This window comes from Emiliania huxleyi (assembly GCF_000372725.1).
Source record: "Emiliania huxleyi CCMP1516 unplaced genomic scaffold EMIHUscaffold_37, whole genome shotgun sequence".
Classification (NCBI taxonomy): domain Eukaryota; phylum Haptophyta; order Isochrysidales; family Noelaerhabdaceae; genus Emiliania; species Emiliania huxleyi.
In genome coordinates this window covers 561,426-574,985 of record NW_005199194.1, presented here as the reverse complement: position 1 = coordinate 574,985, position 13,560 = coordinate 561,426, and the positions used below count along the sequence as shown (strand labels likewise).

Genomic DNA, 13,560 nt, shown 5'->3' with positions numbered 1-13,560 from the left:
ATGCGACAGCGATGCCGCGCACCACCTCGCAGTCCTTCTCGAGCGCCTCCGCGTCGACAGCCTCGCCCATCGCGTTCCGCTCGGCCACGCGGCGCTCCACCTCCGCCTCGACAGCGTACTCGCGCGCCTGCAGCCGGTCGATGATGTCCGCATCGCTGGCGAGCTGGCAGACCCGGTTCAGGGTCGAGCCGCACGCCCCTCCTCCGAAGGGCGGGCTGATCTCCGCCGTAGCCCGTAGGCCCCACCCCCGCCGCCGCCGCCGCGAGGCGAGCGGCCCGCAGCCGCAGATGTTTTCGAGGCCCGATGCGGTGCGGCCATACGCATGGCCCCTCCGCAGATTGGCCGGCGGCCGGAGCGGCCGCCCCGAGGCTGCCGACCGCTCGAGCTGATCGCGGTCCCGTGCGAGGGGAGCCGCGCCTCTTCACGCCTCCCGCCCGTGAGCAGGCTGCCGACCCGCTCGAGTTCATCGCCGTGCTGCCCCTGGAGGACCGCCTCCTCACCATCTCCGCCTCCGGCCGGCTCTGTCTGCACAAGTGGTTCCCGCTCAAGCCGCGCTCGTCGCCCTCCTGCCCCTTCACCTTTGACCCGGCCACGGCGCCGATCGCCACCTTGCGCGCCGGCGCGAGCGCTGACGATGACGCGCGGTTCCGGCCAGCGCGGAGCTACGCGGTTGCCGACGGCGAGCGGCGCTCGTGTCGCCGGCGCTCACCGCACGCGCCGCGGCTCACTGGCCCGCCCCCTCTCCCCTCCGCCAGGCCGCTGGCTCCTCTCGGGCGGACACGCCGACTGCTCCGTCCGCTGCATGCTCGTCCTCAAGCCTGAGGTCGTCGTGCTCGGCCGGCACCACGCGGACACCGTCACGGCGATCCACGTGACCGCCGACGGGCTCTCGTTCGCCACGGGCTCGGCGGACACCACGGCCGTCCTGTGGGCCTTGTACGGGGCGGGCAGCTCCCTCCCGGGCGGCCGCGCCAGCGTCGTCGCCGCCGGCGCCGCCGCCGGTGGAGGTGGCGGCACGGGCGGGAGCTCGGGCGGCGCAGGCGGCACCGGGGGGAGGAGCTGCCGCCGCCGCGACGGGCGGAGGGGCCAGAGGGGAGGAGTCCGACGCGCGGCCGTGTTTTGGGAGAGTAGGATGGCGTGCCCGACGCCGCTGCGCGTCCTCAGCGGCCACCGCGGCCCCCTTCAGTGCCTCTGCCTGTCGACGGAGCTCGGCCTCCTCCTCACCGGAGCGGCGCCGGCGCGCGGCGCCCCGCCCGCCGCCTCTCCCGATGCAGGAAGAGAAGAGGCCGCGTCCGTCACCCTCGGTCCACACGAGTGCGTTGCGGTGTGGGCCGTCCCAAACGGCCGCTTCGTGCGCTCCCTGCCCGTTCACGAGCGTGCTGTCGCCGTCGCCGTTGCACACGCCTCGCAGCGGCTGCTTGTCGCGACGCAGCGTTCCGTGCACGTCTTCTCCGTGAGCGGACGGCCTCTCGCGGTCGTGTCCCCGGACCGTGGCGTGGGCCGCATCGTGCCCACCATCGACGGCGAGCTCGCGCTCCTCTCCGAGGGGTCGGCGCTCGCGGTGCGGCGGATCAGCGACCTGCAGCTGCTGCACCGGTACGACCTGGAGGCTGGCGGCGCCGCCTCCGGTGCGCCCCTGCGCGCCTTCAGCTTGAGCGCGGAGAACCACCACGCGTTTGCGGGCACTGCCGACGGCGGCCTCACAATCTACGCCAACCCGGTCGTCGGCATCCAGGTCCTCGAGCGGCTGGCGTCCGAACTGCTCAACCTGTGACCCAACGCGAGAGGGCCGAAGTTGCACAAAAAGTGTACGTTGTCTTTTTGTCTTGAAGTCTATCTTTGTGGTGACATGCATGAACAGGAACATGTGAAATGACCGAGAGGATCTAAGGTAAGGCAAGGTAAACTTCTCCACACACACGAGGTGGTGGGAAAAGGGGGGGCAACCCTCGCGTCTCCATCGTCCATGTCTAGATGTGATCTCGTCACACGTGGGCGAGAGAGGACGCCCCTAGCTATACTACGTGCTATCTATGGCAAGATCTGCCAAGACTCGAACTCTGGCTCATCATTGCCGAGAAAATGCTCCCGGCTGTCGCCGTCGTCGTACTTCACCGAGTAGCGATGGCGTGCACGGCGGGTGCGCCGCTCGAGCACGGCCCGGTAATTGACGACTTTGCCGGAGAACCACTTTCTCTCCTCGCTCCACCATACGCGGACCCTCTGATGCAGCAGGGACTGCGGCGGCGACGGCACGCTGGCGCAGGGCCCGTCCGAAGACTGCGAGGTCGCGCTGTTCGCCGCAGACGCCACCGCGCCAGCGCTGCTGCCCGCGCCAGAGCTGCTGCCCGCGCCAGTCGCCAGCCTTGGCCGCTTCGCAGGTCGCGCAGGAAGTGAGCTGGCCCGCCGAGGGTCGTGCGCCGGGCAGAGCCACTGCCCTTCGGGCACCTCCCGTAGCGGCGGCGATAGGCACTGCATGTGCCAGCCGGCTTTGCAGCCTCTCCAATCGCAGAGCAGGATATCGTTGCCCTCCTGGTCATCGCCATCGCCGCACCGCGGGCAGAACACCGCGGGAGCGGCCTCTGCGACTGGCGGAGCTGTCCCATAGATGGCAGCGGCACCGGCGGAGCCGGAGGTGGCGGCGGCGGCTGTCACGGTGGCGCTGGGCGGGGAAGGGTCGTGGCGCTGCAGCAGCTCCGTCACCCGGTCCGCACTGAGGAAGCGCGAGAGCTGCTCGCTGCGCGGGTGCGTGAGGACGAGGCGGTCCTTGGCGCGCGTGCACGCCACGTAGAGCAAGCGCCGCTCCTCCTCCTCGTCGGCTTCGGCGAGCGGCATCTGGCCCTCGGTCAAGTTTGCGACGATCACGCACCGCCACTCCCGCCCCTTGGCCGCGTGCATAGTGGTCACCTCGACGCCCCCCCCAGCCCCGCGTCGCTCCTCCTCCTCCGCCACCTACCGGCGAGGGCGTCCGTTAAGCGACGGGTCTCGAGCTCTAGGTCGCTTCTGTTCCCGCTCGCCTCCTCCTCCCTCGCCACCTTCTCCAAGAAGGTGGCGAGGAGCTCCTTCGGCGGCACGTCGCCCTCCGCCTCCCCTTCGTGCTGGCGGAGCTCCTAACGACGGTACATGAAACGGACTCAGAAGAGGGTTGAGGCGTCGGGTTCCGATGCCGTGCCGAGCGCCTTGCAGAGCAGGTTTAGCTGGAACAGGTGCGTCTGGTGGAGCAGCTCCGGCAGCACGTACCGGCCTTGGTTGTCTACGATGGGCTTCCGCTGCTGCGCTTGGTAGACCGCGTTGTGCAGGAGCTCGGACGGCCTCTGCGTCTGGAGCGCTGTCTGAAGCTTGTTCACCTGTGCACGCGCGGAAGAAGGGACTCATGGAGGCGCCGGGAAGGATGAGATTGGGCCTCTCAACGCACCAGCAAGCGAGCGGTACTGATCTCGAGGGCGAGTCCTCCGTCGCCCACCGCGTCCCAGAAAGAGATGCTCCGCGACGACGCCTCTTTCTCCAGGGCAGAGAGGTCGTCCTGTTCTCATCGGCGTCGCGTGAGGGCGACATCACGCAACAGCCGAGAGCGCAGAGCGAGAGAGGGGCTCACCGCCCTCGGTCGGCTGCGGTCGGGCGCAGCGCACAGCACGGCGAGGAAGGCGGCATTGTCGTTCTCGTCGCTGACGAGGCGGAGGAGCGAGAGGAGCGCGGCGCAGCAGGTGCGGGCGCTGGCCTCGGGGGCGGTCAAGCGGGAGACGGGGATGGACTCCTTCTGCAGGTACTCCTCGAGCGATCGGGCGGGCGCGTTGGTGCGGAAGAGGATTGCGATATGGTCGAACGGCGCGCCGTCGGTGTGAAGCGACTGGACCAGCTTCGCAATCAACGCCATCTCCGCGTCAGGCGTCTTGGCGGCGTGCAGCTCGACAGCCTCGCCGCCGTCGCGGTGCGCCTGGGGCAGAGAAGTGAGAGTCGTGGGTGTGGGCCGTGAGCTGGAGCGGGCTCCATCGAGAGCAGCTCACCTTCACCGCCGACTCTTGCGTCGAGCCGAGCACCGCGTCGGCGAACGCAACGATCTCGTGCGTCGAGCGATAGTTGACCCCTGTGCGTGTAGCCGGAGGCGTGAGGAGAGGAGAGCTGAGCGCGCGCGCGGGCTCCTCCCTCTCTCCGGCGACGCGCCCAGCCGCTGAGTGCTCTGCGCCCGCTCCTCGAGCGCCTGCACAGTGCCTGGCGCCGCGCCCCTCCAGCCAAAGATTGCCTGCCGCGGGTCTCCGACGGCGGTGATGCCGACCGGGCTCGAGCCGGCGCGGAGCAGCTCGAGGAGGGCGAGCTGCGCAGCGTCGAGGTCCTGCGCCTCGTCCACCAGCACGTGCCTCACCTCGCTCTGCACCTCCGCCAGCAGGCGGCCGTCGCGCTGCAGAAGCTCCGCCGCCAACCGGAAGACGGCGCCGAGAAGGACCGCGCCCGCCGAAGTGCAGAGGCGGTCAAACATCTCGCGCACGCGCAGCAGCCAATCGTCCGGCGGTATCGTCGCCGGGCGCCGCTCGGCCCTCTGCAGCAAGGCGAGGATGTCCCCATCCTTGACCTGAGGCGGCCTCGGCGCAACCTTCGAGGCGGCCACGACGGTCAGCGCCTTCGCCTCCGCCTCCGGCAGCACCCGCAAAGGCATCCTGCGCCGCAGCAGCGAGAGGGCCCACTTGTGCAGGGTGAGCACCTCGACGCCAGACAGCCGCCTACTCGCACGCCACCAACCGCCTCTCGTGTCTCGCCGCCCGAGGTGCTGCGGCCCGCGACACGGCCGGAGCCACCGCGCGCAGAGGCGCCGGCGCAGCTCCTCGGCCGCCTTGCGCGCAAAGACGAGCAGCATGCAAGAGGTGCCTGCGCTGCAGAGGTGCTCGGCGCGGGCGACCATCGTCTTTGTCTTGCCCGCGCCTGCAGGAGCCCGCACCACGCTCAAGCCCGGGGCGGGCAGTTTGGCGGCGGCAGCCTGCTCCGCGCTCAGCGGCAGCGGCGACAGCGGCGGCAGCGGCGGGTCGGCAGCCGGCGGGTCGTCGTCGTCGCCCTCGCCGTACTTCCAGACGCACAGAAGCGAGCACTCGCCGCACTCGCTGCGGCCGCAGTAGCCACAGCCGCCGCAGGCAGACGACGACGCCGACGCGAGATCGCGCCGGCCGGGCGCCCCAGCGACGCGCGCCTGCACGAGCCCCCCGTTTAGGGCCTTGTTCAACTCCGCTGGGTAGAAGGCGGCCTCGCCCGACATTTTCCCGATCGCAACCTCCTGCGGGCGGGGAGGTCGCGGGAGGTGGGCGGGTGCGGGGAGTGATGTCGGCCGCGGGGGGCCGGCGGATTGCAGCAGAGGGCGGCGGGCGGCGGCGGAGGGCGGCGGAGGGCGGCGGAGGGCGGCGGAGGGCGGCGGAGGGCGGCGGAGGGCGGCGCCTCGTGTTTCGTCTTCCCGCACAGGTGGCAGCCCTTGTCCGGCTGCCACCAGCACTGGTAGAGTTGGTTCTCCTGCGTGATGCCCTTGGACTTGAGCGCCTCGTACACGCGCGGCGACACGATGAGCATCGTGACCTTTTGGAACTTGCCGCCGAAGCGGCACTGCGCGACGTGGAGAATCTTGGCGCCCGTCGCCGCGATCAGCGCGACGACCTCGGGGTGGAGGTTGAGCGCGACGCGGTCTGGGCCGCAGTAGTACCGCTTGAGGAAGGGGTCGGTGTCGTTACCGCGGTCCACCGGGCTGAGGAGGCAGCGGGAAGGAGGGGCGAGATGAGGAGGCCGGAGGGGGGTTGAGATGAGGAGGGTTGCGATGAGGAAGGGAGGGTGCGTGTGGTGGTGGGAGGGGGGGGGGGGGGATGAGCCCGGCGTGGGGGGGGAGGGCGGGGCGTGGTTCCCACTTCTCGATGACGAAGTCGCCGCCGAGCTTGTGGAGGAGCGAGCAGACTGTGCACGTGCGGCGCACCAGCTCGTCGTGCATGGCCACCTGCGGGAAGGTTCCGAGAAGGTTCCGAGAGTGTTCCAGTGCGGCGCACACACTCGGCCTGCATATGCCCGCCTCTGCGCGCTCCTTGGGCGAGAGCCCGCTGCGGTCGACAAGGTTGGCGCGGTTGAGCCGCAGCGGCTTGCAGCAGGCGTAGCGCGGGTCGTCGCTCTTGTTGTGGCGGGCCTCGGAGAAGGACGAGCACGGCGTGCCGAAGAGGATGCCGACGACGCGGCCCTGCTGGACCGCGCGCACGACGGCGAGGAAGAGGTCGTTCTTTAGGTAGTCATGCCCTCGCACAAGGTCGAGCTCGGCGCACGCCAGCTCGGACTGCGCGGCGAAGGCGGCGAAGCCGTCCACGGTCCGGAGGAAGCCGGCGAAGACGTGAGCCAGTGAGTCGCGAGGCAAGGCGTCGAGCTCGCCGATGAGCTTCTGCCTCGCCGCCGCCATCGCGGCTTCGCCTTCGACCTTGAGCCGCGGCTGCGGAGCCGCCGCCTTGGGAGCTGCCGCCGCCGCTGTCGCCTCAGCAGCTGCCGCCGCCGCTGTCGCCTCGGTAGCTTCCGCCGCCTCGCCAGCCGCCTCGCCCGCCGCCTCCTCCGCCGCCGCCGCCACCGCCGCCGCCTCCTCCTCCGCCGCCGCCGCCGCAGCCGCCGCCGCCTCCGCCTCCGCCTCCGCCGCCGCCGCCGCCGCCGCCGCCGCCGCCGCCGCCGCCTGCGCAGCAGCAGCCACCTCCGCAGCAGCCGCCTCGGCAGCAGCCGCCTCGGCAGCAGCCGCCGCCTCGGCAGCAGCCGCCGCCTCGGCAGCAGCCGCCTGCCAGGCATCGTCCGGGTGGAAGTCGGGATCGTCATCGATCAAAACGAGTTTGGGCACCTCGATCGCCTCCCAGGCGTCGTCCGAACGCATCACAGCTAGGGCCTCCAACATGCCCTGGCTGAAGACGACCGTCTGGCTCATGGCTGTTTGTAGCGACCAGCCCTTGAGGGCGGGATGAATAGAAAAGAATTCTTTTCACCCTTGGGGACCCAGACCAGCACACAGCTGCCCAGGCACGACGGCAAGAAACCCAAGGGTGAAAGAATTCTTAAAACCAATAAGCCCTTGAATAGAAAAGAATTCTTAAAATACAATAAGCCCTTGAATAGAAAAGAATTCTTAAAATACAAGCCTCTCTCACAGCACACTGGCACGACAAGGGCGCGGACTGGCGCGGACTGGCACACACACCGGCTCACCTTACGCTCCTCAAGAAAAAGCGGGATGATTGCCCGCCAAAAGAAAGCCAATTCCTGACTTGGGCCCTCGGCCTGCGGGCGGCCTTCTCTCGAGGTCTCGAGATACACAAAGGGCCAAGCGGGATGAGAAAAGAATCACCCATGCCTCAAGCTCGGGCTGGTGGTTCATAAAAGAACTTGAAAGTGACAGTTGAGCCGCGCTCAATCCCTTGTCACGTGCAGCCGACACGCTCGACCCTTGCGGTTCCCGTTCCAGTGGAGTGAAGGCGATGTGCATTACATCGCACATCCGTGCCAACCTCGAGGTTGGGCGCACATGCACCCGCGTCGGACGAGGCCGTCACAAGGAAAACCTTTGAGACGTCCGTCTCGATGCAGAGAGCGCCGGTGGCGTCGAGGGCGAGCTGTGCACGGAGAACATCGGGCAGGGAGGTGCCGTAATCAACTCGCTCCATCGACTGCTTCACTGTGTCGTAAGAGAATCCAGCGAGGTTGGTCACCTCGTGAAAGCTGGCGGGGTTGACGTAGCACGAGCTCCAATCGCTGCCCTGACCGTGCATGCCCGGGCCAATCAGCAGATGATTGATTGCACGACCGCCGCGCATCATGAGCTGCCGTTGCCAGGCCAGCAGCGTGGGCAGCTCATCACTCGTTGGCGAGCGGCCGATGGAGCCCAGCATTGCAGACCGCATGAGCTGTACGAGAAGGTGGTTATCGGGAAGGGCACCCGTCTCGCGCTGCAGCCAATAGATGCCGGCCTCATCCGGCAATGTACTGAGATCCAGATCAAGAGCAACGACCCCATCTGGGGTTGGCAGTGCCATGGCGCTTGGGCTTGTGAGTGCAAGCCTCTTTGATAGCGCGGCCCGAGTCGAGCGCTCGCCGAAGCACCGAAACGTGCGCTGCCGTTCTGTTTTTTTCTAGTATGTAATAAAATTACAGATACGAGATAGCTGCGAGATCACTCGAGATCACTGTGGAGATCACCGCACAGGTAAATCACGGCTACGTCGCTCAGAGGTAGAGGTAAGGGCCCGCGGCTGCCCAGAGGTAAAGGTAAGAGGGTCGCAGGCCCTCAGAGGTAGAGGTAACCTAGACCCCTCCTACCCGGCCCTCCGGGCCGAATTCGCGTTTTTGTGTGTTCCTTTTTCGCATTTCATATCTCACCCCGGGCCCGGCGCATCGGTCGTAAAGCCGTACGAGGTGTCACGCGCTCAGCCGGGCTCGCTTATCCATGCCTCCTCCCACTCCGCCTCTCCCTCCTCCTCCTCCCACTCATCCCACGGCACAATCTGACCGCCACCCGGAGGGTCCCCTGCCGCCTCCGCCTCCGCCTCGGCGCGTGCCGCCTCCGCCCCCGCCGCCCATGCCGTCTCCGCGCCCACCGCGCCCGCCGCGCCCGTCTCGCCCTCCCCTCCCCGCGCCGCCGGCAGGAGGAAGCGGTCGAGCGAGCCCGCCTGTTGCGGGAGCTGCGCGGCGTACTCTGCCGAGAGGACGAGGCGCGTGAGGCGCTGCTCGCTCGCCCGGCTGGCCAAGTCGCCGAGCGAGGCCGACACGAGGGCGCGGGCGGCGGTGGCGGCGTCTCCTCGGCCCGCCAGACACGCCGCGGCAGCCGCCGGCCACGCAAGCCGGTGTGAGCGGAGCGCACCCCCGCCGCCGCCGCCGCCGCCACTCGAGGCTGGGAGCTCCTCCCGCGCGTAGCCGCACCTCCAGCTAAGGACGAGCCGGCGCGGCGGGCGGCCGTCGGCGGCGCAGCGGCGCAGGAGCGTCGCCGCGAGGCCGCGGAGCGTCTCGGCGTGCCGCGCCGCGTCGCTGGTCGGCGGGAAGGAGACCTGCGGGCGGCGAGGTGCGGCGAGGTGCGGCGAGGTGCGGCGAGGTGCGGAGGAGAGGTGGGGAGGTGGGGAGTGGAGGTGGGGAGGTGCGGCGAGCGTCGGGGGAAGAGGGGGGGGGGGGGGTTCGGAAGGGCTCGGGGGGAGCGTCCGGTGGTCAGTGACCTCGGCAGAAATGCTCCTCGCCGGGCCCCGCTCGACAACGCCGCCGTCACAACCGCCCTCGCCGAGCCTGAGCAGCTCCGCCGCCTCCGCCTCGCCGACCAGCCGAGCGAGCTCAGCCCGCCCGACGGAGAGCGCGTCACCGAGGGTGAGGCTCGACGTAGAGTAGGGGCCAAAGCCAGGGCTGCCGCCGTCCACTCCGCCCGCGCCGCCTCCCGTGCCGCCGCCCGCTTGGCGAACCTCCGCGTGGCGAGCCAAGTGTGAGAGCGCCTCGGCGAGGGCGCGACCTCGCTTCTGCTGCAAGCCCGGGATGGTGAGCAGACGGCGCGAGCGAAGAAAGGCGGCAGCGCTCGCATCGGCGACCGCCGCAAGGCCGCCCTTGAGCTCGCCGGCTGGCTTGGCGGCGGCGGAGAGCAGCCGCGCCGCCAGCTTGTTGCGGGCGACGCCCGCCGAAGAGGGGAGCTGCAGCTCGGCGAGGACCGCAGCGCGCATCTCCTGCGCGACGCTGCACGCGGCAGAGAGGTCGGGCGCCAGCTCCTGCGGTTGATGAGGGGCTGATTGGTGTCCGCAAAATCCGTTGCTATCGCAGGTAGGTGTTTCTGGTTGCGGACGCCCTCGGCTGCAGGGAGGCCGGCGCCTGCCCTCCCCCCGATGCAAGCGGAGGTCCGTCGCTGCGCCACACACGCACCCCTGCACCGCCGACACCAACCGCCGCCGCCGCCGCCGCCGCCGCCGCCGCCGCCGCCGCCGCCGCCGCCGCCGTCACGTCCACATAAAAGTCGTCGTAGCTCGTCTTCTCGACACGGCCCCACCGCCGGAGCAACGCGAGCACGGAGGAGGCGACCTGCCTGTACCTCTCGACCCGCATCGGGCGGACGACCAGCTCGGGGGCCCGCCTCCGCGCCTAATCTCGGGCAATCTCGGACAACCTCGGAAATCTCGTCTCGGGTCATCTCGGGTCAGGCCCGCCTCCGCGCCTCGGCGATGCCAATCGAGGCCATCGCGACGAGCGCCGGGATGTTGCGACGGCCACCCTCGCCCACGCCGTCGCCCTTGCGCAGCCCTGCCGCCTTGGCCTCCGCGCTCAGCGCCACGAAGCCGCCCGCGTTCCCCTGCGTCACCGCGAGTGGAACCCCGCGCAGCCGCGGCTCATCGGCAGCTTCGACTGCGCAGTAGAAATTGTCGATGTCGAGGTGCACCACGCACGCAGAGGGAGGCTCAAGGCCACGCGGCAACGAGCAGAGCGGCGGCGAAGACGGCGGCGAAGAGGGCGGCGGCGGAGAGGAGGGCGGCGGCAAGGGGCGGAGTGGCGGCGGCGATGTGGGCGTCGGCCTCTTGCCGAGGAAGGAACGCACCGACGGCGTCCCGGCCGCCGGCAGCGCCGTGAAGCTGTGCGCGGCGAGCGTGAGCTGCGCGATGTTTGTGTTGGGCGGCAGCTCCGTCGCCCACGCCGCCACGCCGCCCGCCACGGCCCGCACAAGCGCCGAGACCTGCTCACGTGCACCGCGGCGTGGTGAGCGAACGCACGGCGACGCAACCTTTGGCGGCGGCGGGCGGGCGCACCCGCGCCGCGTGCGCGCCGTCCCCGCTCTCGAGTCGCGAGACGGCGGCGGAGCGCTCTGCTGCGGTGCGCCCCTCGACCCAGAGCGTCTCTGGTGAGATCATCTCCCGCCGCTCTCCGGCGAGATCGCTCTCCAGATACCTAGAGAGGGGAACGCTCCAGAACGGGTCACCAGAGGCGCAAGAAGGCGTTGCGTCGCGCCGCACGCACCTCGCGCCCGACCGCACCGGCCCGCCCGCCCGCAGCCCCGCCAGTGCAGCGGGGGGGAGTGGGAGAGTCCGGCTGTGGGTTGGCCCCGCGCGGTGGTCCGGGCCAGGCGTGGTGCGGCTGCCGCAGCCCTGCTCACAAACAGGGGCGCGTCAAGAGGGTGGCCGCCCTCGCCCCCGCTGCTGCGGCATCGCCGCCCCGGTATGGCAAGTGCGGTGGGTGTACTGTACTGCAAGCGCGCAAGCGCGGTCAGAATGGTAGTAAGTAAAGGCAAGTGTGGTAGGCGTGGCAAGAGCCGTTGGTAATGCAAGTACGGCAGAGCCTGCCACGACAGAGTCAGCTTGCTCGGCCCTTGGCAATGCTGCAGCGCGATGTGCGACAGCCGCTCCTCGAGGTCGAGGCAGAGCGCGAGCAGGATCCACCGCGCGCGAGAGTCGTTTGTCCGGCAGCGGCCTGTGTGCGGCTCGAACCTCCAACCGCCGACAACCACGCCGCCGCCGCCGCCGCCGCCGCCGCCGCCGCCGCGGCGGCGCACCGCGAGGAGCGAGAGCGGAGTGTGCGCGAGCCAGGAGGTGACAGACGCAGACTTTGGAGGCGCATCGACCACCGCGGCGCTGCTCACCCCGCGGCAAGCGTCGTGGGCGGCAGCGGCGGCGGCGGGGGAGAGGCTGAGGACGGCTTGCAGCCGCGGCACATCGAGGGTCTGGAGCTGCGAGGCGACCTCGATGCCGGCCCTCGCCAGCGCGTCGGCGCGCGAGCCGAGGCCCGGCAGCCTGTGCGCCGCTGTCTGCCGCAGCAACGCCTGCGCCTCCTCGTCGCTGCGGACTGCATACACGCGCCCGCTGGCGCCAGAGCCGCCGCCGGAGGCCTTGGCGGCGGAGGAGGCGAGCTTGGCGAGCAGCTTGTTGGGCGCGACGCCGCAGCAGACCGGCAAGCCGAGCCTCTCCCGCACGGATCGCACCAGCTCCTCCGCGACGCTCTCCGGCCCGTGCCTCTCCTCGACTGAGACGTACCCCTCGTCGATCGAGGCGCGCTCGAGGGTCGAGCCGCACGCCGCGCCGGCGTCGAGGCTCGCCCGGATGCAGGCGAAGAGGTCGCGGGAGGCGTCCTGATACGGCTTGTACCACGTGCGCGGACCCGGCCAGTCCCGCCAGAAGGCGTGCACCAGCCGGCCGCCCGCCGGCGTGAGGACTGCGCGGGCAGCCTCCGGGCTCATGTGCTTGCGCACGCCGAGTGCGCGCGCGGATGCGGAGACACAAATGACGTCGTTGTACTGGAAGAGCGCAATTGGAGGTGTGCCTGGACCCTCGCGAACAGACCGGTCAAATTGGGCGTGGACCGCGAGGAAGAAGCGGTCGACGTCGATGTGGATCACCGCCATGGCGTGCTGATGCTCACTCACTGGGCTGCGTGGAGCGCAACGGAAAAATAAGGACGCAACGGTTTGCTGGCTAGGACCTGACCCGCACACGGCCTGCGGCGACAGGCGGCGACCGCCCCCGTGCGGTTGAACCTTCTTTTCTAGTTGTAAGATTCCCGGCCTCCAGGCACAAGGCTCGCCTCGCAGCAGCCCGAGCAGCAGCCCGAGCAGCAGCCCGAGCAGCAGCCCGAGCAGCAGCCCGAGCAGCAGCCCGAGCAGCAGCCCGAGCAGCAGCCCGAGCAGCAGCCCGAGCAGCAGCCCGAGCAGCAGCCCTCACGGCAGCCCTCACAGCAGCAGCAGCCCGAGCAGGGGCCCTCGCAGCAGCCCTCGCAGCAGCCCGAGCAGCAGCCCGAGCAGCAGCCCGAGCAGCAGCCCGAGCAGCAGCCCGAGCAGCAGCCCGAGCAGCACCTCCCTCGGTTCGCTCTTCCACTTCAGGGCCGGCGGCGCTCAACAACGCAGTGCGCGCCGGAGCCAGCCTAAGTCGGACGCGCCATCGCGAGAGATTGGGCGGACTAGCCGAAGGATCGCCGATAAGGCCGCCAAGGCAGAGGCGGAGAGGGTGCAGAAAGAGGCGGCGGCGGCGAAGGCGGCGAAGGCGGCGAAGGCGGCGGCGGCGGCGAAGGCAGACGCCCAGCGCCGCGGTGATGGGCGGTCGCGGGAGCGAGCTCGGCGACGATCACGATCACGGCAGGCGAGGTCGCGCTCGGCGCAGGGAGAGGAGACTGCGTCTTCCCGCGAGCCAAGCTGCGCGCCCCGTGCGCCCTCCCCCCCCCCGCCCGAGGAGGCGCCCCCGCCCGTCTCGAAGCCGACCCCGCCCGATTCGGAGGCGGTCGCATCGCCGTCGGAGCCGAGCGGCACGGCTGCCTCGCCATCGCCCTCGCAGCCATCGCCCTCGCAGCCAGAGGCCCGCCCACAACGCAAGAGGGAGCCGCGCCATCCGCCCTCCGCGCGGGAGGACCGCCGCCGAAAGCACGACGACGACGCGGGCGAGATGCCCGTCGACACCGCGGTCGACACCGCGGGTGGTGGCGCCGTCGCCGCGGAGGACGGCGGCGGCGGCGAGAGCGGCGTGGCGGCGGCGGGCGACCACAGCGTCACCGCAGGCCCTCGGGCTGAGAAGCCCCGCTTCCAGAAGGACGAGCATGTCGTCTACGCGAGTGAACACCCGGATGCGGACGCCGTCGTGCTTC

At 70.3% G+C, this 13,560-nt stretch overlaps 3 protein-coding genes across 3 annotated transcripts in view; 1 reads left to right on the top strand and 2 right to left on the bottom strand.

Moving 5' to 3' along the window:
* Window positions 1–1,868, top strand: part of EMIHUDRAFT_451159 (hypothetical protein) — a 5,932-nt gene extending 4,064 nt beyond the window's left edge. Inside the window, exons 11-15 of the mRNA XM_005771940.1 lie at window positions 239–368; window positions 445–694; window positions 756–936; window positions 1,132–1,185; window positions 1,279–1,868. Coding sequence (XP_005771997.1) covers window positions 239–368; window positions 445–694; window positions 756–936; window positions 1,132–1,185; window positions 1,279–1,774 — 1,111 coding nt within the window. The 3' untranslated portion in view covers window positions 1,775–1,868. The remainder of the gene's footprint in view (window positions 1–238; window positions 369–444; window positions 695–755; window positions 937–1,131; window positions 1,186–1,278) is intronic.
* Window positions 1,869–2,031: 163 nt separating this feature from the next.
* EMIHUDRAFT_209166 (hypothetical protein) lies at window positions 2,032–6,913 on the bottom strand (the record flags this gene model as incomplete). Its single annotated transcript, XM_005771939.1, has 13 exons — window positions 2,032–2,532; window positions 2,704–2,952; window positions 3,036–3,110; window positions 3,237–3,347; window positions 3,416–3,523; window positions 3,596–3,934; window positions 4,005–4,058; window positions 4,205–4,715; window positions 4,791–4,914; window positions 5,067–5,176; window positions 5,441–5,679; window positions 5,942–6,454; window positions 6,830–6,913. The coding sequence occupies 13 exons, from the start codon at window positions 6,911–6,913 to the stop codon at window positions 2,032–2,034; spliced, it is 3,018 nt and encodes a 1,005-aa protein (XP_005771996.1).
* A 1,492-nt stretch (window positions 6,914–8,405) lies between these two features.
* Window positions 8,406–12,331, bottom strand: POLI (DNA polymerase iota; the record flags this gene model as incomplete). The annotated part of the gene is made up of 7 exons (XM_005771938.1): window positions 8,406–9,023; window positions 9,186–9,719; window positions 9,871–10,086; window positions 10,190–10,672; window positions 10,746–10,884; window positions 10,954–11,081; window positions 11,486–12,331. 7 exons carry the CDS (start codon window positions 12,329–12,331, stop codon window positions 8,406–8,408), a joined length of 2,964 nt encoding a protein of 987 aa, XP_005771995.1.
* Between the last annotated feature and the right edge of the window lie 1,229 nt (window positions 12,332–13,560).